The following is a 24447-nucleotide window of genomic DNA, read 5'->3' on the forward strand; positions in this document are numbered from 1 at the left end:
AAAGCGGAGAAATTTTTGGTGAATTTTAATGAGAGCCGTGATTATAAAAATACTTCTATAACGGAAATTTGTTTTTGTTTTTTTTTAATGAGTACATAATAATTTCTGTAAATGAGGTAAGTCTATCATCAAACCAATGTATTCAGATACAATGTACCTACTTATTATTTTGTAAAACGCAATCCATTTTTCAAATCTAATATAATTACATTGCATTATCCTAATGAACTATTCTGAAAATCGTAACCATCCATTTTTCGTATTAATAAGTGTATGTACAAGATGCATTACCTGCCCAAAAAAATTACAAAATTACGAAAAAAGTACAAAATTTGAAAATTCGCTTCAAAAGTAGGTACATACCTACTCGTAGGTACAAAAAAAAATCACCAAAACTCTTCAAAGTTTAAGTACTTACAAAATTTGTATAAAATTTTGAAAAAAAAATACCTTAATAATTTTTATTTTTCATTTAAAAAAAAATAAAAATTCGAATGAACTGAAAAAAATCAAGATTTTGTCCTAAAAAACTGTGTACCAATCGATAGGAAATTTTATTATCATCTTTTAATGTTCAGTCCTTATCAAATTTTACTTAAATTTGCCAATTTTCATTATAAAATCAAAAACCGAATTTCTTCCATACGTACCTACTCATAATTTATATTTTTAGGCTGCCCATGCCCACCAAAACGGTAATTTATTCAAAGACAAAAGACTGATCGCGAATATTTCAAAGTTTGGATTTTGGGGTGCTCTAATTTTGAATCAAGTTTGCCCCTTCAATGTTGAAAACAGGCAATCTGTCATAAGTCATAATACATTTTTTGTTTGTTTACTGGAGTCTCTTCCAATTCACATGATGTACACCTTATCTATATGGAGCTTGCTTACTATCCGAGACCCAGTACATCGCACTGACGATCCGAGGCCCGCATCTTTGACACTTAGAAAAATTTTAAAGAGTGCCTGGTAAATTCGTTCGCGCATGCGCCTTGCTAGCGGCTATCAAGCCTGGTCTAGAGCCGTTGGTGTGATCTCCAAGGAGTGATTTATACAGGAATGACGTGAGTATGAAGTTTCTGTGTGGGGTGAAGTAAGGTAAGCTGTATATACTGTAGGTATGATACCTACTTTGTGAGTCCCAGACAAAAATTTGTCTATAGCATCCCTGAAGTGTGTACATCATGAAAATATAGTTTTTAATAGGAAAACGTTCCGAGACCCGCTAACGGGCCTCGGAACGTCGCGTCGGGTCTCGGAAAGTCGATGTCACTTCCAGAAACGGGCCTGTATAAGCTGTAGCAAGCCTGTATTTATACTCATAATTGATGTACTTGTGGCACCATTTTATATACTTTACACACGTTCAGGCACCAAAATTTACGTTGTGGCACCACCAAATGGTGCCACAACGTATTTTAATTAAAATCGTGTGGAATGTCATCAGGGCACTTCCAGGGGTCGTTAGGCAAATTTTTGTAATGGTGCCACAACGACATTTAAAAGTCCCTTTTAATATACTGGTAAAATTATATAGTTAACAGACGTTGTGGCACCATTTTCAGGTCTCATTGGTTTTCGATGTATTCTTCTTTAAAAATTCGTTGTAAAATGTTTCGATTAGATGGCGCTGTTGCTTATACCCTTAATCATCACTCTATACTCATATAATATAGAGGCACCAGTTGGTTTTTATTAATGAATAAACCGTTGCCAGAAAAACACTCGCGTAAATGACTAAGTTTTCTTCACTTGCTACTTGGTGCCACAACGACGTTCAACTAAATGGTGCCATAACGTTACAAAAGTAGATATTTATATATATGTTCACGACAGCACACTTATGAACCCATGTATGGGTTAATCTTGCATAAGAAGTGAACCAGTAGGTTTACCAGCCTGGCTCACTTCGTAAAGGCTAAAGTTACATAACAAGTGAGCCACCTGTTTCAAACTAGTTTTGTCAAAGTTAGCTGCGCGCACCAAATGTTTCTCAGAGATGTTCGCTAGATGTAGTACTAACATGAGGCCTATAGAATAGGAAGTACTGGTCGGCATACCCAAAGCCCTGTTGAAATTGGGTATGCACGATGATAAATTTGACTAATGATTTTTCTGCATTTTATTGCTCTATGGGAATACTGTTGATACCAAAAATTTTGATGTGGTTCAGACTTTTTGACAACCAAGCAATTTTCACAAAATTCAATATAGTTCAAAAAATTTTTAAAATTTTTTGAAAAAATTTTTAAATTTTTTTGAAAAAATTTTCTCCAAAAATTTTTTATTCTATTTCTTGATACAGATAAATTATATATTTCAATGACTGTGCAATTAGAATTTTGATTAGTTAATTAGAACAGAAATTGAAAATGATTTTAAAAATTTTGAAATTTTGAAAAATTGGCTCATAAGCCTACCGCGATGCCTATATATATAAGTATATAAATAGTAGGTAAAACGAGATCCGGCTGGAAATGTGTGTACAGGGTCCCCCGGATCTCACGAGTACCATGGCATATGAGAGAACTTGCGAGATCCGGCAAAAGGATCTCAGGATCTCGCAATGCCCGATTTTATATAAAACGGATCTCGTAATGTATGGTTTTTACATGTATATATGTGAGGGCGCGTACGGAAAGGGACCTACCGACCAAAAAATGAAAATTTTTTTTTTCCTGAAATTGTTGTAGGAACTCTTAGAGAATCGAATGGAACCTCTCAAACCCGCCAATAACTCCTATTTCATCGAAATTTTTCGCTTCTAAGTGAACCATGACAGAATTCATAATCGAAAAAACTTGAATGCAGTGCATAATCTGACCGGTAGAGGTCATTGGAGGGCGTGTGTGAGTGTGTGGTAAAGTGTAGGACCTTCGAAGTTGGAATACCCCTACGTAATCTTGCAGTAACAACAAGAGAAATAACCGCGCGCAAAACTTTAAACGGCTCTCCTGTAAAATTTACGTTTTGGTCGGTAGGTCCCTTTCCGTATGCGCCCACACATATACAGGGGCGGGCCGGCACTGGCCTACGATGTTACCTGGTCTGGCGATCGACAGGGGCTCCGAGATGACAAGAGGCCCCCTGGTCTTGATAGACAATCTTGATTTTTGTTTTAAAATTTCACAAAATTGAGTCAACCTGAGCACAAGGAGCCCTGTGAGACCCCAAATATTCATGTGGCTTTCAGGGTCGGCGTAGCACTTCTAAGCTTCTGACCTATAGACATATCACGAAGCCGCAGAGACGTAGGGACATAGCTACATGATATGTGTCTATGTATGTCAGTGGTCACAAAAGTGTAGGGTTGGCACTGGTGCAAAAAAGTGCAAAATAATGAAAAAATTTACTATGCAGCAGGAAAACGTGAAAAAAGGTGCGAAATTTCATTTTAAAACATCAAAAAGCACAAAATTTCAGCGCTGAAATAGTTTCTTAACTTATAATAAAAAATTATTTCTTTGTATCTTACAATATTGTAAATTTTTAAAAGCTTTCGCTCTCGCGAAAAACGTAAAAAGTGCAAATTTTCGATTTTCGATTTCAATACTAACTCTGAAGTGCTGAGCAGGGCTCTGGATTGGAACCTCTTTTAGAGCCTTGTGCTCAAGTCGGCGAATTTTTGAGAAATTTAAAAAAAAACAAAAATTACATTCAAGTACTGTACGAGTATACGAACCTGTGGAAAAAACGGGAGGAGAAAAATTCTGAGGTGTCCCCAACCGATCCAGACTCGAGTTGTATCAATACTAGTTGAAGTATTTCCAACATTTCATTGAACGTGTAAGACATTCGCCAAATCAACTTCAACATCTGAAATTTGTGGGATGTTTTTCTTTCTTTAGGTTCTTTTTCGACTCATTTAAGTTTCGTTCCTTCGGAGTTTTGTTTTGTTTTGTTTTTTTTTTGTCAGTAAGGTATACTGTATACTTGTTGGAAATCGCATGACTTTTTTTCATTTTCATTTCATTGGTTTTCCAGACGCTAAAATGTGAGTTGGGAAAAATTGTAAAAAAGTGGATACGTAATGCGTAATGCGTACATTCAGTAGCCTACACAGCCCACAGGCATACGAGTACATGTCATTGTCTGTTCAATTATTTTTGTCGGTAGGTATGCAAAAAAATGTCGCAAAGTGCAGAAATATATATTTTCATTTCACGATGAAGGATCTAGGTATTGTTTCTTGTTTAAATAATTAATTTTTGAATACATTGCTTATACCAGTTATTTCCTATACGTATATCTATACTATCATATGAATAATTCAGACTTGAATTTAGATATTGTGAGTCTTATCCAATCTACCATACATTAAGTACCTAATTAAGTACATATTGCGTTACAAATGGACGAGTAAGTGCAATAGTGCATATAGGTATCAAGTATTTTCAATGTATTCACATTTTCTATCGAGTATTTCTCATCCGCTGTTTGAATCAAAATCTGGCATCATCTCAACAAAAATTCAACTTTAAATAATGTAAGTTTTTCCCATATGAACAATCGATTGAAATTTTTGCTGTTTGCGCATTCTTTACAATGAATTGTGTCCCATGTCAATTACCTGAAAAATTTGCACCGGATTTTTGAAATACTGTGACCTATATAAGTACATACGTACCTACTTAGTATCTACCTAATAAAAATTATGTTGGATGAGAGGTTTTGTTAGAAGATATTGATATATCATAAGATCTCTTAAGAGTTTTTATCAAAATATACATTGAAGTTGAACTTGATCTGTTGGGGTAGAAAAAAGGATATCCTACTTTTTGTATTGATATAGTTGTGCAAAAGTTTTGTTTTGTAATTCTTTCAAAGCTACGAAAATATTGAATTGTGATTCTAGAGTTTTTTGAATCTCCACTGCTAATACTGAATTCATTCCTAGTTCTGGCAATGTCAATGTAAGATTTTCATTTTCTAGTTTTTCAATACCTGTTTAAACAATGAATTATTTTAGTTAATGTTTTAAACACTTCCCCTTTGTGGAAGCAACTTTACGTATATGAATTAGGTATATGTTTGTATAACATGATTTTTTATCTTTACTCAAAATGTTGGCTATATGATTTATGATGTCGGAGTTTGTGCTGCTCTTCTTTGTTGCGATACTGGCTGTAATGATGGGATTGGATTGCTTCATTAATGAATCCAGTGAATCCAAATAAGGTTTCACATTAAATTGCGAAGTTTCTCCTTGACAAATTTTTAAGAATAATTGCATTTATTGGTAGGAGTAGAATATTCATAGATGAGAGTATTCAAATTTATAACGAACGATCAACAAACAACTAACATTGATTTAAATTGATGGGATATCTTACCATTTTCATCGACAAAATCACTCATTGTCGTTATTTTATCAAAAGTTTTTCTTTGTATCATTAAAGCTGGTAAATTATTAGCTTTTCGAGTTTCACAAATCCTCTTTAAAATTGATTCGCTGACGCCATCTTCCGTCATACTTGAGAATGTAATAAAATACTCTAAATTTGAACATAACTGGCGACTCAACCTATCGAAATGAATAGCCGTCATTATTTTCGAATCAATGAGACCGTTTTGTTTCTGAGAAATCTGAAACAGTGATTATAAATTTGTGATGTAATTTTTATTTCATTATTTCAATAAGGGAATCACCTCTGCCGACGAGTAGGTACATTTCAATGCTGTAATTACCTCTGATAAGTCAAATATTCCAGCAACAGAACCTAAAGAATTAGCTCTTTTCAGTATATTTTGCACTCCCTTTTCCTGGGTTGTATTTTCATTCAAGATAACTACGTTGATTCCATTTAATCGAGATTCATTTATTTTATAAAGTTGATAGCCATTATTTATATTGAATGGTGAACATAAAATAATATTCTGAGCTCCATGTGAAATTAACCACTCCAGTAATTCTAATTCAGATCCTGTGGAGTCTCCTACAATAAAGTTGATGAACATTAATCGTCACAAATTTCATTTTAGAAATGACTAACTGAGTTGAAATAAAATCAATTTGTAGCCTACATACCGATTATTATGTATGATTTATTCTTTTTGCAAAGGACACGAGATGTAGCCTCAGTGCAAATTAAACTTGGTGTAGCCTTGAAGTCATCTTCTTCATTTCGAATTTTAATTATAACCTTTCCTGGATTTTTTCCAACTGCCATAAATCTAGTTGAAAAATCAAATATCGCGGACAGGAGTAGATGAGAAATGGATACGTATTAGGTATAGGTACTTATTTACTTACTTACTTGATCAAAAAAATTATTCTGTTCATAATACGTAGTGATGTTATTAGAGTATTTTCAATTGAGAATATTCCCGCATATTGGGGAATTTCTCAGAATATTCTCGCCTCAAAAATGAGAATATTCTCAAATTTTCTATGTTTACAAATTTTGAGCCGTTAAAAGGCTTACAGCGGATTTTTAGATTCCACGGTGTTCAGAAAAATGCTGTGAATAAGGGTCAAGATGGAATTTATCGCCTGATTATTATACTTGGATTCAGTGTCTTTCTGACGTTTTTGATCGATTTTAGTAGGTACCTACATACAAGTTTTCTAAATACGTTGCGCTGATTCTTGTCCAAAAACGCAAAAACCAACGTTTTTTTCCAGTGATTATATTTTTGAAAAAAAAGTTGAAAAATTCGTCGTTTATGTTTTAATATGTTTACAGAGAAACAGCTATAACTATGTACGTACAAAATTATAACTGAAAAAAGGTCTTAAAAAATGAATTTTGAAAATATGTGCCTAAATCAATCGGTAAGGTCACCAAGACAGTAAATCCAAGTTTGTAAGTGGTGTTGAATTTAATTTCGATTCTGTGCACAGCAATTTTTTAAAAGGTGGAGAGTGCAAAAATCTTTATGACCTACCTAATATGAGCCTAATTTCAGATTAAGCGCAAAAATGCGAGAATATTATCAATTTTCGCGCACGTAAAAGAAAATTCGCGAATTTTAACATCACTATACCTGAAAGCTGATTCAATTTGGTTGGCTTGAAAAACTGTGCGTTGTATTGGTTTAATTATTCCACGATCTATCATTTTCTGCATCTTTTCTTGAAGTTTCGAGGTAATTCCATTTTGTTTGCATATAATTTCATCCAAATGTATGCAATGAAATGTGATGTCATTTATAAAATGATTCAATTCTAAATTCGGTGTGAAAAATAATGATCAATATCACAGGTTTGCGAATGATCCATTTTAAAAATGTAAATTATTTGTATTAAACGTTGAATATAGGTATGTTGCATGTACATAGATGTGTATTTACCTAATAAATTATTTTCCATCATATCAAATTTTCCAAGTTCAAAAAAATGTCCGCTCACTCCAAGACATCGTACTGAAGCCTGCAGTTTTTGCCCAGATAAGTTATTCAGCACTACATCAACACCTTCACCATTAGTTAGTTCCCTTATAATCTTTTCAAATGATAAGTCTGAGTTGTTGAGTATATGGCTCTCTGGAATCTACAATTGGGTAACTAGTCATCATTCATCAGTTTAAAACTATTTTTTGTCGACTCAGACCTGGAATCCTTACTTGTGGGAATGTTTTTCTGATGAATGGTTTTTGTTTTGGATTGTCAACTGTAGTAAAAATCTCACATTTGTTATGAAGGCATATATTAATGGCGGCTTGACTAATATCTTCAGTTCCTCTATGTATGAGGACGGAATCTCCTTCCTTCAATTGAATTTTGAAAAATAATGCCCAAATTACCTGCGGATAACATCTACGTAGTCATTTTTATCATAAAACGTACATGTTGATACAATTTGAAATATTACTATGCAGTATATGACTGGTATGGTTGCAGCTTCTTCTAAAGACATATTATCTGGTACTATCCAAGTATAACCAGGCAATCTTTCAACCATTGTGGCAATTCCTTTTTCACGTACTATTCCCATTATTCGCCGTCCATTTACATCTTTGCCAGAATATTCAATTCCTTGAAACCCCTTTATTAAGCAAAACTCGTTGAATTCTTCAACTATGATCTGGTAGGTAGATTGTGTTTTTAGGTACCTACATATTTTATAGCTCAGAACTCACCTCATTAAAACGTCTGTCGTTTGATAATAATTTTGGAGGTGATATTCCAACCGATGTCAAAATATCGTAAAAATTGACACTGCTGTAGTAAACATGAACGAATGATGGTCTATCTGAATTGTTAGTCCTAAGTTTCAACAGGATAAATTAATCAAAGTCAGTAACAAAATAACAGTATCAATCAGACTTAGGTCAAGTGTCATGAAATTGAGAAAGTAACATATTACTTTGAAATATCGTGAACATCTTCATGCCATTTGAATGATGATAGATCAGCGCATCTTTGTAATTTGCAGGATGCATGATCGACTTGAACATTTTTCAAAAGATGTAGCTTCAAGTTGCGGTAACTTCCCCATTGGCCATCCTTATAAACGTTATGCGAAAGATTCTTATCAAGTTGAGATTTATAAAACTGGTTTTCTAAAGAAAATGATGGCGCATTTTTATCCATAATGTAGAAACACCTAGAAAACAATTTGAAAATGGTATGCAGTTCATCACATTATTATGTAGGCCTGCATTAGAATGGATCTCTTCAAGATTTTGATCTTTCACAGAAACTTTCATTATTCATTCAGTGTTGAAAGTCACCCAGAAAAAATTTAGCCTGCTATTAAGTAGGGGGAAAAATTGCACTTCTGTATAGGTCTGACATTTTTTCTGAGTACCTTTCAACAAAAAGTCAAGTTTACTGTGAAAGACCATAATTTTAATTTTCAGACATATGTACTTAGTTACATAAATACATTTTTTTTTGTGCAATCTACGGAACTTAATATTGTATGTACATACTGTGAGCGCGATCCTTGTTTTTTTTGTCTAAAATTATTGAAAAATCCCAGTATAGCACTGAGTGGTTCTTTTTCAGCATAGATAATTAATCTTTCTCCTCTTTTTGCTTTTATTTCATTGTTGTAAGAATTATTATCTAACTTGATTGCTCTGAAGATATTTTTATGATTATTCATCTAAAAAAGAAATATCTGGTTGAGATGTCGCATGGATTTTGATTTAAACTTTCATCTCTATGGCCAATTCTTACTTTGCTAAGCAATAAAAATCTTTCATTGGAATTGATAGTTTGACTTGAGCAAACATTGAACCCGTGTTTCTTTATGTAACTTTTGTTACAGAATGTATCTCTTGCAATAATAAAGCCATCATTTTTTAATGCGTTGGATATTTTATATGATAACTAGAAAACCATGTACATACAAAATTATAGGAACATAAATTGAGAGTGAGTGTGAACGATCGCCCTTAGTTAAACATGTTTCCATGTACTCGTATTGAAGTTTATCGTGATATGAAATATAACTTACATTTTGAATATTTGAGATGATGATTAATGAACAGCTCTGATCATCAGGTAATTCTCCGGTTGATATTTTAACATGTTGAACATTTTGTGCTTGTGTCAAGTTGATCGAATTTACTAATAAATTAACATCGGTCTGAAATGTTCAAAATATTAAAACCGATTCACTTTTCACCATGCAGATTGTAATAATCATTTACTCATTTACATATATTGAGAATAGTTGGACACCTACATCAAGTGCTAGATCTTTCATTGTTTCTACAATTACTGTTGATATTAAAGGATTGTGTAATTTGCATTCTTGATCCAGTATTTCATATGTTTTCAATTTCATAGAATGTTCAGTACTATTTTCCACAGCGATTTGGATGAATATCCTGATCACTTCGTCCAAATTCGCCTGCTGAAAATTTAATGTTTCAATTGTTATGTGTTTTATGATGCTTAAAAATAGGTACCTAATCGATTAGTTTTCAATTCAAAAAACAATAGGTAGGTATACTTTGTCATTGATGTATGGTACAAATTTATATTTTTCCAACAACAAATCTGTTTGAAATGGTCTGCATATTACTTCTCTATCACTCCAACCACATATTTGAATACCACCAGAACACAGTAAATCGATGTTGGGATAGTAATTTACTAAAAATTCTGCAGGAAAAATAATACCGTTGCAAATACGTACATATTATGCAGGTCTAAATCTCTCAAAAAAAGTCCTATAAAAATTAATTGTATTGTAGGCCCTTCTATTCACCTCTATCTACCTACCTGGGTATTCTTTATTCAAGGTTTGCCGAATTTCCATGTGTTTATTTACATCGATAATAATTTTACGCACAAATGTGGGAACTAATGGTTTATGACTTCTAACGTACAAGGCCTTAATTTGTGTCATCGTGTGCATAAATGTGATGTAGTTATCACACCATAATGCTTTTCCACTCGTTCCTGTGTAAAATTTGTCTTATGAGTCATGATAGGCAAATACATACGTATGTGGTAGTTGAATTTGAACATGAAGTAAATCGGTAGCATTAACCTTCAAAATTAGCTTCGGCTACTTTTTTAAAGAGCCCTTCATAATGGTATCCTTTTGATTTTAATACTTTATAAAAATCTTCATTGTTCAAAGCTGGGCTATAAGTTTCAGATACATCATTTTGACAATCTGTCACGTTGACTACTTCCTTATCAATAAACTGAGGTATACGTGCAAATCCTGTTACCACAACGGTTCCATTTTCAGCAACCTCAAAACTATTTGTTCCTAAATGAACGGTTACATGGAATTTAACTGCACCTGTAAAAATATCTCTATGAATGTAGGTTTAGACACTTGGGCCCCAGCAGTGGACACTTCATTAATCATTACTTCTCTTACCTACCTATTTTGGGAATATTTGTGCCTCGTTCGAAACGCACATTTTCGAATATCACTGGAACTGTCTCAATATTTTTCTTTTGCATCTTTGCAATTGTTTCCCAAATGAGTCCCTAAAAAATTATTCATTTTAGAATAAATTATACAAATAATCTACACATTATTTACATTATCCAAAAAAAAATTCACTAACCAAGTATCCTAAACTTGGGTATAAATTTCTTCCATCAATGAAGTGGTCTTTGATGTATTTAAAGCAGTCTTTTTGTGGGTTCACAATAATATCTTGCACTCCTGTTGTCGCATATTCTGAATCACTTATGCCTGTGTACCACTTTTCGTCGTGTTGCCATTTTATTAATGGTGAAATCATCGGAGTTGATCGACTAACAGGAAATTCAACTTCTGGGTAAATGTTACTGAGTTTGGGATTACAGCCAGCTTCATACATTCTGTGAAAAATAATATTTATAAGGGAAAATTAAAGATTCGACGAACGCTGACGTTCTTGCTGCGTTAATATCTGGCTGATCAACTTGTGACCAAATTATGTACGAGCAAGTGGTTGGAAGTAGGTCACATCAAAGTGAATTTTTAGACCATGAAGCAGATCATTATGAATATGTAGGTATTGTAGGTAAGAAAAAAGTAGGTAGAGGTACTTACATCCCTAAAGAGTTCAAAAAGAATTCGACGCCATTTTCATGATTTCTCAGCGCAAACGGTATATTTTCCACCGTTGCTGGAAGTGTTCGTTTTAAAATAGCATTTAAAAGACCATGGGGGGCTATTTCAATAGCAATAGCATTTTCAGGAATGTGTGCACAGCTTTCTTCAAAGTATACTGGACTCAATAAGTTATTGGTATAGTATTCAGCAGACGAATATTTGATTTTTTCGGTATTCCATTCATGCTCCAGAGCCGAGGTGCATATCCATTTGTCTGAACGAAGTTTTGGCTCTGGAATGAGCTAAAAGAACCCCAAGTTGATGTTTAAGTAATGAATGACAGAATTATTCACCTTCACCTTTTTCCCCAGTGAGTAGCTAATGCTTAGATAAATACATATGTTTATGTTACGCCGAATTTCTACAATGTACCGAATGCGCGCATTAGGCATCGACGATGTCTACATGCATGCATTCTGTAAAATTTTGCCCAATGTGCGCTTTTGGCATGCTGTGAGAATTCGGCGCAACATTTATATTACTTTTTCTAAATGAGAAATCAATGCTGGAGCCGCGGAGGAAATATAGCGACTATGATATGCGATGTTTGATGTGTTCACTTCGCGAACAAATATATTTTTGTCTTGCAGTTCTTTTATAAATTCTTTAATTTTTTCCGTAGGACCTGATATCGTACAGCTGGTAGAACTATTATGACAAGCGATGTCAATTTCCGGAGGCACAATATCCTTCAAAGTATTGTAACCTTGACCTATCATTGATATTTTCGTTGAATTTTCTCTATTTATCTGAATTAACGTTGAATTTACTTTTTGTCATGGATATGTTTTTTGCGCCGGAGGTCTTTTCAAAATTTGCGTCATGCTAATCTGTAATCTGCGTCATGAGACGCTGACATTTAACAACTTGAGGAAAAAAATCAGTTGACTTCCTGATGCTATGTCAAAATTTTGAAAAAAAATCGATCGTCTTTTAGCGACGTTGACTTTAGAAAACACGAAAAAATATTGTTGACTTTCTGACATTATCGCAGATTTTGAAAAACTTGGAAGAAAACAGATCAGTCGGTGTGGAGTTGACTTTTGAAAGCTTGAAAAAACTCTGTGGACTTTCTGACATGTCAAATTTTTATAAATTAGGAAAAGATCTTGTTGAATTTCTGACATGTCAAATTTTTAAAAAGCGCTGTGTCAATTCAAGCAGAAAGCATATCCATGATTGAAAACTTTTCTTGGAGATGGGATTTTACACCCATTTCTTCAGAAGATCTCGCTCACCTACTGCCGCCATTGTACCATGAATGAATTCAGTCTCCAAAGAAACTAATCCCCGATAATAAGCTGCTAATATTGTCTGTTCTGCAGTAAAGCATTCGTCAGCATACGCACAACCTAATTCTCCAACAGAATGGCCTATTATCTTATCTGCTTTCACATCGAGGATTCTCAATACATCAATCATGGCAATCTGTCCACAAAAAATGTCATTGATGACAAATATTTCTTTATGTAACCTAAAAACTTTTTAATTAAGGATAACTATTTGCATTTTTACTTGAATGGCGGCTATTCCGACGAATGAATTCAAAATATTATCGAATACTTTCGGATCATCGTTCGTAAGAATTTCGATCAAATCCATTCCTTTCGCTTTTAAAATGTCGTGACTTTTTCGAATGGATTTCTCAAAAACTGGTATCTTCATGAGTGATTTTCCCATTGCAGGCCATTGAGATCCCATGCCAGAAAACACAAACCAAATTGGACGTTTCTCTCCGGATGAAAACTGTAAATATTAAGTAGGCATCGCGGTTTTTTATCTAGACAAGAATGATCATTGGTGAAGTTTTTTGTAGTCAGATTCTGATTTTACTTTTTTGGATTTCACATTCTCTTTATTATTATTGATTATTACGTAACCTCGTTGAACATGACCGCTGATGTCTTCACTGAAAACTTCGTGTATTAGTCTTATGTATTCGACGTCAGTATGATTTTTCTCCACCTAGAATCAGATTTTATGTCGTACTCGTATAATTAAAAGAAAAATCACTTGGTAAAATTTGATCACAATTACATTCGGACAGATACATATATACAACATACGTCATTCAAAATGTAGTCTAGTGCCTCTTCAGTGCGTCCAGAAACTGTAACAAGCCTTGGTAAATCATCATCGATTACTGCATTATTTATTTTTTTCTCTTTTTTATGCGGCGCTAGCAGAATATGCCCGTTAGCTCCTCCTAAACCAAAAGAATTGATGGCAAAATATTCGCCTTCCAGAGGTATTGGTTTTGTGACCACCTATTGCACATGTGTGTGAATGAAATATTTTATGTTTTTTCACATTTGAATTATTTTTCTGCGTATTGACTTGCCTCTAATTGTCCATTTTGTAAACCTTTAATGCACGGATTAGGATTCTTGTAATGTAAATTTGGAGGTATCATTTTCTCTTCAAAAGAGACGATCATTTTAGCTAATGAACAAATTCCAGAGGCTGCTTCAGCGTGACCCATGTTGGAATTCACTGACCCTATTTTCAGCGAACTTGTACGATTGGCGCAGAAAAATTCTTGAATTGAAGTCGCTTCTGCCTCATCTCCTAACTTTGATTGAATAAATGAAATTAACGGAATGAAAAAAACATATGACGGTGTATAGTTCAGATCTAATTAGGTAGGTTTATGTACTTGTAAAATTACACTAGGCAACAATTTTTGACCTTTTTTTTGTGTTCGGGTTGAATATGAGCTTAATCGATAGTTTAGACCCTAAAACAAAAAACAGAGTGGGATTTTTCAATTTGAGTTGTTTTTGTGGTCAGGAGAGATGATCAAAGTTGCAAAAATGGCCGTTATTGTCCTATTTCACGAGTTTGTGGCGACATCAGTATTATGTTTCAAAAAAAACTAAGGTCATATTCGGATTCTACGCACTTTTTTAAGTAAACAATTTCTCCGGATTTTTGATTTTCGAACATTCAAGCGCATACGGAAGATTTTCGTTTGTAACACGAGATTTTTACTACACGAGAGCTTCGCCCGCGCGAACACGGTTCCGCGCCACGATTATATCGTGGAGTAACGCCAGCGTCGCGCGCTCTGAGTTTTAAAATATGTTACAAACTAAAATCTTCCGTATGCGCTTGAATGTTCGAAAATCAAAAATCCGGAGAAATTGTTTACTTAAAAAAGTGCGTAGAATCCGAATATGACCTTGGTTTTTTTTGAAACATAATACTGATGTCGCCACAAACTCGTGAAATAGGGCAAAAACGGCCTTTTTTGCAACTTTGATCATCTCTCCTGACCACAAAAACAACTCAAATTGAAAAATCCCACTCTGTTTTTTGTTTTAGGGTCTAAACTATCGATTAAGCCCATTTTCAACCCGAACACAAATATGCCGTTGCCTAGTGTTATTTACTTACCTACCTATTTAAACTTTCAACATTAGGTATAATTAATAGAGTGAATCGTGAAAAAAAGTCGGCGGATTTTGACCAAATTCAGTGGAGACCCTCATTTGTGACGCGGCCAGCGAGGGTAAACCATATTATTTCGGAAAATGAAATTTTGCAGGAGAGACCAAAAACCAAATAATGGCCAAAAAATCGGATTTTTTTAGTGATTCGTATACTATGATCCTTGTAATTATTTGAAATGGCTATGAGTTGATGGTTTAAAAGTGTCATCTCCTCCCTCCCCCTCCAATTGAGTTTTTCAGAGAGGCTTCCTCAAATAAAAGTTTTTGGAAGAGTTGAACTCTTCAAAAAACTTTTGAGTTCAACTCAGAGTTGGACTCTTTTTTCAGTAGAGTCTGAAGAAGTCAGTGAGTTCGACTCTTTTGTTGAAAGAGTTCAAAAACTTTTGAGAACTCTTCTCAATGCCTCTCTTTGGTTTTTCAGTTCATTGTTGATGCAGTTTGAGCGATAGATCGCCCTCCCACATTTTGAAGTACATACCTTCTTGGTTCCCAGCTCAATATTTAATTTTCATCGTAATACATAACATTGCATTACTCAGCTGAGATGTACTATTTATTTGATATGAACACAACCATTCAGGCTTTCCATAAAACGAATGAAGAGTTTTACGCGTACGTTCTTTTAGATCAAAGAAGAGTTACGAAAGAGATTGAACTCTTTTTGAAGAAGAGACTCTTCTGATGAAAGAGTTTGAAAAGAGTGGGGTAGAGGCTAGAGCGAAAAAACCACGATTTTCTTGAAAATTCCTTCTCTTTGAAGGCCTATGTCTCCCCTCCAGGACACTTCCGGAGCGATTCAGGGAAAATCCTTCGCGGATAAAGTTCTTCTTCGCCGCAAGATCTTTTTCGGGTAAAATTCCCCATGAAATTTTTTTTTCGACTTCCACAGAATTTGAGAACTTTAAACAGATATTCGAATAGGCACTTGACGGATTATTATCCTAGTAATGTTCACTGGAATCCGATATCTGATTACAGTGATTACTTGAAGTGATCCGATCTCCCTTCTCTCATTGTTTTCTAATAAAGTTGCTTTCAAACTATTTTTATTGCATGAAATGTTCCTTAAAACTGATTGTATAAAAATTGAAAATGAAAACATGTTATCCAAAAAAGAAAGTTAAAAAAACAAATACCTACCTACAAACGTAGACAAGAAACTTGATTTAAAAAAAAAAATTGATATCGTGTTTCAATCTTCATTACTTAATAATCCGTCAAGTACATATTTGAATAGCTGTTCGAAGTTCTCAAATTCCCTGAAAATTGATGAAGAAAATTTCATTGGGAAGAATTTTTTTCGAGGAAAATTTTCACTGGGGAATAACTTCACGAGAAGGATTTTCCGGTCATCTTCCGGAGCTAACATTTTTTCTGAGTAACTTTCAACTCAGAATCAGGACTTCTGCTGAATAAAGTCAAAATTTGTCGACTTTCTTTTTGGGACAATACACCCTAATACTCGTACTTGACCAATATAAAAATCAGCACTGTACCTGAATCCCTACTGCATGAGCTTCTAGATAAGCTACTAACGATGGATCTATGTTAATTTCCTTATAAAATTGGTGGTACAATTCCTGCTGCAGCTTTTCTGAAGGAATCGAAATACCTCTTTGTTCGAAGTCAAAATTTGTTTTAGAATGTACAATTTTGGCATAAATTCTTCTGGCATCTTTCTTCTTTTGTAAAAACGCTACAACGACTGCTTCAGCTCTTGTTAATCCGTTTCCTGTAAGTTGAGTGTTACGTGTAGGTAGGTTAGGTTAGTACACATATAACCTCAATATCATGAGTAGTAGGCCCGCCACCTCAGGCCAAAGTTGCATAGCCTGCCCCTGCAAGCAGTGGCAGGCTATGTTTTGGCCTGAGGAGGCAGGGCGGAAGGTATGCGCGCGCATGTACGTGTCGGAGCGGTTGCATACCCAGCCCCTGCGGGGCTATTTATGCAATGCTCGTGATTCGGGTATGCAACCGCAGCTCCGAGCTTTACTTTTTTACTTTTACTTTTACCTTACGAAGTCAAACTTTAAGTTTAAATTTAGACCTCGCGATGCGAGATGCATACTCAACCCCTGAGGATTGAATATGCATTTTTCCGAGCTTTTTTTTTTTATTTTTTAACCTCGTGGATTGAGATCGCATATTCAAACCCCTGTAGGCTAAATATGCGTTTCTCCGAGGTGGTATTTTTTTTAAATTTTGACTTCGTATGCTAAAGGTATTGTCTAACCTGTATGTTTAAGGGGTATTTGGCATTTTCGTGTACTTCGTGATTTTTTCTCAACCAGCTATGGTTAAAGGGGGGAGGGGGTTCAAACGAAGTACTTAAAATGCCCAATACCCCCAAACATACATAGCTGCGCACGCATAATTATTCTTACCCTCACCTCCTCAGACTATGTAACTATAGGCCTGAGGTGGCGGTAAAGTAAAATGAAGTAACTTAAATTAAAATGTTGAAAATATGAGAGTACTCACCAATAGAAGGGAGGAGGGGAGGGGGTTATAAAGACTATACAGTCAACACCAATCACTTCGCGAATTGTAATTTTTCAAAAATAACGGACAAATACCAACACTATACGAATTGTTGAGAGTACTCACAGATAGAAGGGAGGAGGGGAGGGGGTTGTAAAGACTATACAGTCAACACCAATCACTTCGCGAATTGTAATTTTTCAAAAATAACGGACAAATACCAACACTATATGAATTGTGAAAAAAATGATTTAAAAAAAAACTGACAACACCAGCACTTATTAATTGCAAAAAAAAACGACAATACCAACGGAAAACAAACGCGAAGGTTTTCACTACAGAGCAAGCAATGCAAACACACACGACTTTACGGCAGGTGACGAACGCGAAAACTGACAGCAAGTCTGGAAGGGTTAGGCTAACATTGCCTAAGTAGAGCGCGCCGCATTCGCTTCCCCCACTCCTGCGCACAGGTGCGCGCGCACATTTGTTCAGTACTGGTCATACCATTCGCTTCCCCCACTCCTGCTAAGTACTGGTAGATGCGCGCGCACCTCTGTACAACTGAATGAGTCAGCATCATTTGTTAAATTCATGGGAACCAGACAGTATACGCTTTTGTTTCCTCTTATCTTTGCTTAGTCTGGAATATTTTTTTTCCTTATCAGTTATTTCCCACAGACATTTGACTTCTGGGAAACAGCACTAATTAATGGTGGGGATTATTGCAATAAACAGCTATGAAATGAGCTGTGAAGGTATAAGCAGTCAGTCTGTGTTTTTGCAGAATATCGCCATTACACATTCAAAAATTTTGGAGCGCAGCAACTTGAAGTACCCGATTGGTAGAGTTGAAGTAAAAGTACAAACTTTGTCTCAAGGAAGTAAAAATCACACCATTGACAATCTGGTACTTGGACAGTTACCTAAGCGTATAATAATGGGTTTTGTATCAAATGCTGCATATAATGGCGACTATAAGAAGAATCCATTCAATTTCCAACACTATAATTTAAACTATCTGTCTCTATATGTTGATGGTCAACAAGTCACATCTAAACCTTTGAAACCAGACTTCAAGAATAAATTGTATGCAGATGCCTATCAAACACTCTTCACTGGTACAGGTATACACTTCAATCAAAGTACCCACACCATCAAATATGATGAATTTCATGAAGGATACTGCTTCTATGCCTTTGATCTTACTTCTGATCTGTCTGCACATATACCAACTCATTGGAATCTTATTCGACACGGATCAATAAGAGCTGAACTTGGTTTTAGTGAAGCATTACCAGAAGTCATTAACATGATTTTGTATGCAGAATATGACAATGTTATTGAAATAGACAAACCCAGAAATGTAACCACAGATTTTGGAAGTTGAAAAAGAAGCCTACCAAGGGTATACAATTTAGTTTCAAAGTAGCAGCAGTCTTGCATGATGTACATGGATTTTAAAGAGACATATTTAAGGTGTACAACTCAATTCATATATTGTTGTGTTTTTTTTTTTTTTTTAATAGAGTGCACAACTTATGTACTTTATACTTTAATTGGTTATGTACAGCATATTTCCTTGTATCATGTTTTCACTTTGATCCAATAAAATTTATACTTCAAAAAAATATTGTAGTCTTTATTGATTGCTTATGTTGTACAACTACAAATACATATTACATGTAAATAAGTGTAAATGACAGTTAGGTATGTTTAAAAATTTGAGAAAATACATCAATCTATATGCAACATAAATTATAAATTATTTGCCAAGTTATCAAAGTGCTCTTTTAAATTCATTACAAACCTACTATTACAACGGCCATAAGTATACCATCTCCATTTTCTTATAATTCTCAGAAATTTTCCTCTTACTAAACTACCATTGCGGCGCCAAACAAAATTTTTCCACTTAATAATAACTTTTTTCTCAACATTCTCTCTACTCAAACATTTTGGACAACAATCAGAATACTTGCAAAAACTTAATTGTAAGTCAGAATTTATTCTTTTCTTATATTTCAACACACGTTTCTTACTTGGTTTAAGTGGGGGTAAATGTTTATCAATATCTATAAGTGGAAATGTAAATTTACCATTGCAAAGCTTGATTGTCTGAAAATCACAGGGGCATTCCAATGTCCAAATGTCATCTTCAGGATGGTCAAGTGACACAAACGTACTTAGCACTGGAAGATCGAAGAATAATGGTGTTGTATGTTGCATTAATTCCTTCATAGTTGGTAACTCTGAACTGTCTCTTCTTTCTAGGTATGGTACACATACTAAATGTATATTAATCTTTTCGCATTCTTCATCTTTATGGTATTTACTTGTTCCAACATTTCCTTTGTTTTTGGGTAGATCTTTAAAAATATTGAACTGATAAACACGTACTAATGCAAACATACACCTTATATATGTGTAAACTGGACTTGTTGGTCTGACAATGTGACTGGGTGTCACCACAATGTCTTGTACATCCTCAAAGGCACAAAACTCCTCACATGAAAGAAACATATAGATGTCTGTAGAATTGAAATTGTTGATACTGCCAATTAAAAAAGCAGCAGTTCCTCCACCAACGTAATCACCATAATGTCTTGGACCTGTTAGTATTTTAGATGCCATAACACTACACATGGCTTTTGCACACATCATAGAATGTGATATTGTATCCCAACGAACATTGAACTCAGCATGCCTTATTTGTTGAATTGACGTATTCATAGTTTAAAAAATCTTTGTAGGTACTCGAAAAAAAAAAGTTCAGTATACACATAAAAGTTCAATAAAAAAGTTCAAATTATCACATTACAACACAATTCACCAAAGCACAAGTGAAAACTGTTCATAAGACTAACTTGACATATAACATGTGAGTTCCACAATGCAAAAACACAGACTGACTGCTTATACCTTCACAGCTCATTTCATAGCTGTTTATTGCAATAATCCCCACCATTAATTAGTGCTGTTTCCCAGAAGTCAAATGTCTGTGGGAAATAACTGATAAGGAAAAAAAATATTCCAGACTAAGCAAAGATAAGAGGAAACAAAAGCGTATACTGTCTGGTTCCCATGAATTTAACAAATGATGCTGACTCATTCAGTTGTACAGAGGTGCGCGCGCATCTACCAGTACTTAGCAGGAGTGGGGGAAGCGAATGGTATGACCAGTACTGAACAAATGTGCGCGCGCACCTGTGCGCAGGAGTGGGGGAAGCGAATGTGGCGCACTCTACTTAGGCAATGTTAGCCTAACCCTTCCAGACTTGCTGTCAGTTTTCGCGTTCGTCACCTGCCGTAAAGTCGTGTGTATTTGCGTTGCTTGCTCTGTAGTGAAAACCTCCGCGTTTGTTTTCCGTTGGTATTGTCGTTTTTTTTTGCAATTAATAAGTGCTGGTGTTGTCAGTTTTTTTTTAAATCATTTTTTTCACAATTCATATAGTGTTGGTATTTGTCCGTTATTTTTGAAAAATTACAATTCGCGAAGTGATTGGTGTTGACTGTATAGTCTTTACAACCCCCTCCCCTCCTCCCTTCTATCTGTGAGTACTCTCAACAATTCGTATAGTGTTGGTATTTGTCCGTTATTTTTGAAAAATTACAATTCGCGAAGTGATTGGTGTTGACTGTATAGTCTTTATAACCCCCACCCCTCCTCCCTTCTATTGGTGAGTACTCTCATATTTTCAACATTTTAATTTAAGTTACATTATTTTACTTTACCGCCACCTCAGGCCTATAGTTACATAGTCTGAGGAGGTGAGGGTAAGAATAATTATGCGTGCGCAGCTATGTATGTTTGGGGGTATTGGGCATTTTAAGTACTTCGTTTGAACCCCCTCCCCCCTTTAACCATAGCTGGTTGAGAAAAAATCACGAAGTACACGAAAATGCCAAATACCCCTTAAACATACAGGTTAGACAATACCTTTAGCATACGAAGTCAAAATTTAAAAAAAATACCACCTCGGAGAAACGCATATTTAGCCTACAGGGGTTTGAATATGCGATCTCGATCCAGGAGGTTAAAAAATAAAAAAAAAAGCTCGGAAAAATGCATATTCAATCCTCGGGGGTTGAGTATGCATCTCGCATCGCGAGGTCTAAATTTAAACTTAAAGTTTGACTTCGTAAGGTAAAAGTAAAAGTAAAAAAGTAAAGCTCGGAGCTGCGGTTGCATACCCGAATCACGAGCATTGCATAAATAGCCCCGCAGGGGCTGGGTATGCAACCGCTCCGACACGTACATGCGCGCGCATACCTTCCGCCCTGCCTCCTCAGGCCAAAACATAGCCTGCCACTGCTTGCAGGGGCAGGCTATGCAACTTTGGCCTGAGGTGGCGGGCCTACTACTATCATGTTTTAAACAATAAGTTCAAGTTATTTCTACCACTTACCATCAGCATCAAAAGGTTTGCAAACTCCTTCTGGACTCAACATTTCCCTCTCATAAACAGTATTTGGTGGTTTTAAGCACAAATTAGGAGTACATACAATTGCTCCCTCACATACTTCAGTTTGGATAAGTTTATATGCATGGTCGATTGCATGGAGTGATGAAGAAGAAGCTGATTCTAATGAAAAACTTGGTCCTGTTGTGATAGAACCATTTTTATTTTTTTTTTAGAATTTGTAAGTTTTTAATTTCAAAAACTAAATAAATAAATAAAGACATCACATTTACAACTACATACAACAAATGGTATACCTAACGATCATTTAAAATATGTATTTAGATATTATGTTATCTGTATAAACAGTACTTTTTTTGGCGCAAATTGCAATTTTTAAATTTTTTTCCCGTCAATTCCCAACTTCTTTATTAACTTTTTTTGAGTGAACACTATAAATATGAGCCCTTGAAAAAAGCACTGTTTAATATGTATATCATTTGCGTGTAAGCCAAAGTCATCTTGCATGAATAATTACCATTAACATCCAACCAATAAGATATTCTGTTTGCCAACATGAATTTTTGAGCACCCAGAGCGCTTGATGCGTGTTCATATGAGCCATTTGCATCCATTTTTATCCCACTGTCGCCAACTCCGCAAATGACAGCAATACGTTTTCCTTTTAATTGGGATGGGTTATAACCTTCAAGAAATTTGTCATTTTGAAACATTTTGAACTTTTCAATACCATGTAAGAGTAGACGACGTTTCACCGCAGAATAATCCCTCTCTCATCCGTGTCATAGGCAAGCCATCTTAGATGAAGATTGCCTAGTCCCAGAATCGAAAGGGTTAAGATATGCTCTCGCAAAATTGTTTTTTCAGTATTGCTCAGCAATTTAATTATTATACACAAGTTTACATACTCACAATTATGTAGATCATTAGCCAAAAGCTTTTCATGTGCATACATTTTACCTAAATCAAACTTACCAGCGTCCACAATTGCTTCGAATGTTCTTTCAAGAAGAAACCTTGAACCAACTGGCATTCCCTCAGCATGCGTACGATTTAAACGAAAAAATGAATGATCGAAACGATCCAAACTTTTCAACGCGCCCATTTTTACTGGTTTATTGTCATCTTATTATCAATATAAGAGAAAAATTGGATCAGAATGCGTATGCATCGCATTGTTTACGTTGTACATAATATGTATCTATTATGAATTGCTAACCTGTATTCCATCGGTTGACTAATGTAGTCATGTCTTTTCCGGCGAATAAATTCTCTTTGAATTCTGTTATATTGTTACTATTTGGGAACACTCCAGAAATTCCTGAAATCACGATTTCTTCGGATCTTGAAATTTCGAAAGTTGGTGTTTGTACCGTCATTTTGCGTTTTAGATTTCTAAACAACAAAGTTTTATTCGTTAAGAAGATACACTTTATTCACCGATAAAAAACATTCACGAAATGACAATGTCCAATTGTTTAAGTACCTAGTTTGTTGCACTCGAAAGAACATACGTAGGTAGCTAGTACCTACACCTAATTAAAAACAGAAAATCTTAGAACCGTGTCGTCCTATTTTGATTTGCATAAGTTTCTCATCAATAATAATTTAGACTTTGGGAGTGCTTTCAGGGAAATATTTATTGTCAGATTTAGGAATTAATGATTCTCTGCTATGCGTCGTCAATTCTAGGTTTTATTTTAATACCTACTTGGGTTTGTTTTTTGCCTATCGAAAAAGTTATATGTAAGTATATGCTCGTAAATGAGTATAGGCAAGTCAAGTAGGTACCTAGGTAACGTGTGTTTATGGAAAAAGACAGACTTAGCATCACTGTAATTCACATTAAATTCATACTCGTAAAATGATTATTAATTTTAATGGGAAAAAATTATCTGCAGGTATATAATGTACACATTGAACTTGGCAAAACTTACAGGTGATTTTGTTCATTAACTAAAAAGTGGTTTACGAGTTGGTATGTATGTAGTAGGTACTTACCAACTCTGTCATTACTCACTGCTGGAGGAAAACTCATTTCTCAAAATTTTCAGGCTAAATGCCAGCTTTGTGCGGGAGGTGTAACTGGTCTTCATAGTCCGGCATATCACAATTGGAATAATTGCACGCACACACACATCCCTCATCCTCTGAGACAACCGTCTTCTTGAAAGGATATCCTGAGAATTGAGAAACATTTTTAAGCAAACTTGCCAAAAAAAAAAAAGTTGGCCTTACTAACAAAATGGTGACCATTTTAATTCACAGATCAGCCATAAATCACAGATTTTGCTTTCCTTGAAGTAGAAAGCTTATACCCTATTTTCAACCTGTCAAATCGATTGGAAATGGTTTCAAATCACTTTGAGCAGTTCTGGAGCCTCCAACAGATTTTTGAAACTTCAAATTTCCACAAAATTTCATCATACCTATACGTACCTAGTTGGTCCTATAAAGCCGAAATTCACTCTGCAAACTAATTTCAGTACGCTATGAAGTCCACTACAGGTGGATTTCAAGTCGTTTTGGAACTTTCAGCTACTTTTTGGATCTTCATGGCTGACAA

The 24447-nt window shown here is 35.0% G+C and overlaps 1 protein-coding gene across 1 annotated transcript; it reads right to left on the minus strand.

Moving 5' to 3' along the window:
* Positions 1–4136: 4136 nt before the first annotated feature.
* Positions 4137–23390, minus strand: LOC135841325 (fatty acid synthase-like). The gene is made up of 33 exons (XM_065358233.1): positions 23101–23390; positions 22857–23006; positions 22399–22566; positions 21867–22061; positions 16473–16708; positions 13866–14096; positions 13591–13791; positions 13358–13489; positions 13040–13270; positions 12763–12952; positions 12007–12236; positions 11462–11766; positions 10989–11247; positions 10800–10908; positions 10454–10714; positions 10183–10362; positions 9911–10062; positions 9641–9811; positions 9410–9541; positions 9130–9282; positions 8880–9055; positions 8312–8551; positions 8085–8211; positions 7817–7990; positions 7569–7748; positions 7297–7495; positions 6991–7171; positions 6032–6177; positions 5692–5939; positions 5337–5589; positions 5062–5208; positions 4779–4947; positions 4137–4573 (listed from the first exon to the last, which is right to left on the minus strand). The coding sequence occupies exons 1-33, from the start codon at positions 23258–23260 to the stop codon at positions 4570–4572; spliced, it is 6090 nt and encodes a 2029-aa protein (XP_065214305.1). The 5' UTR covers positions 23261–23390; the 3' UTR covers positions 4137–4569.
* Between the last annotated feature and the right edge of the window lie 1057 nt (positions 23391–24447).

The sequence above is a fragment of the Planococcus citri genome, chromosome 3 (genome assembly GCF_950023065.1).
Source record: "Planococcus citri chromosome 3, ihPlaCitr1.1, whole genome shotgun sequence".
NCBI classification, from domain to species: domain Eukaryota; kingdom Metazoa; phylum Arthropoda; class Insecta; order Hemiptera; family Pseudococcidae; genus Planococcus; species Planococcus citri.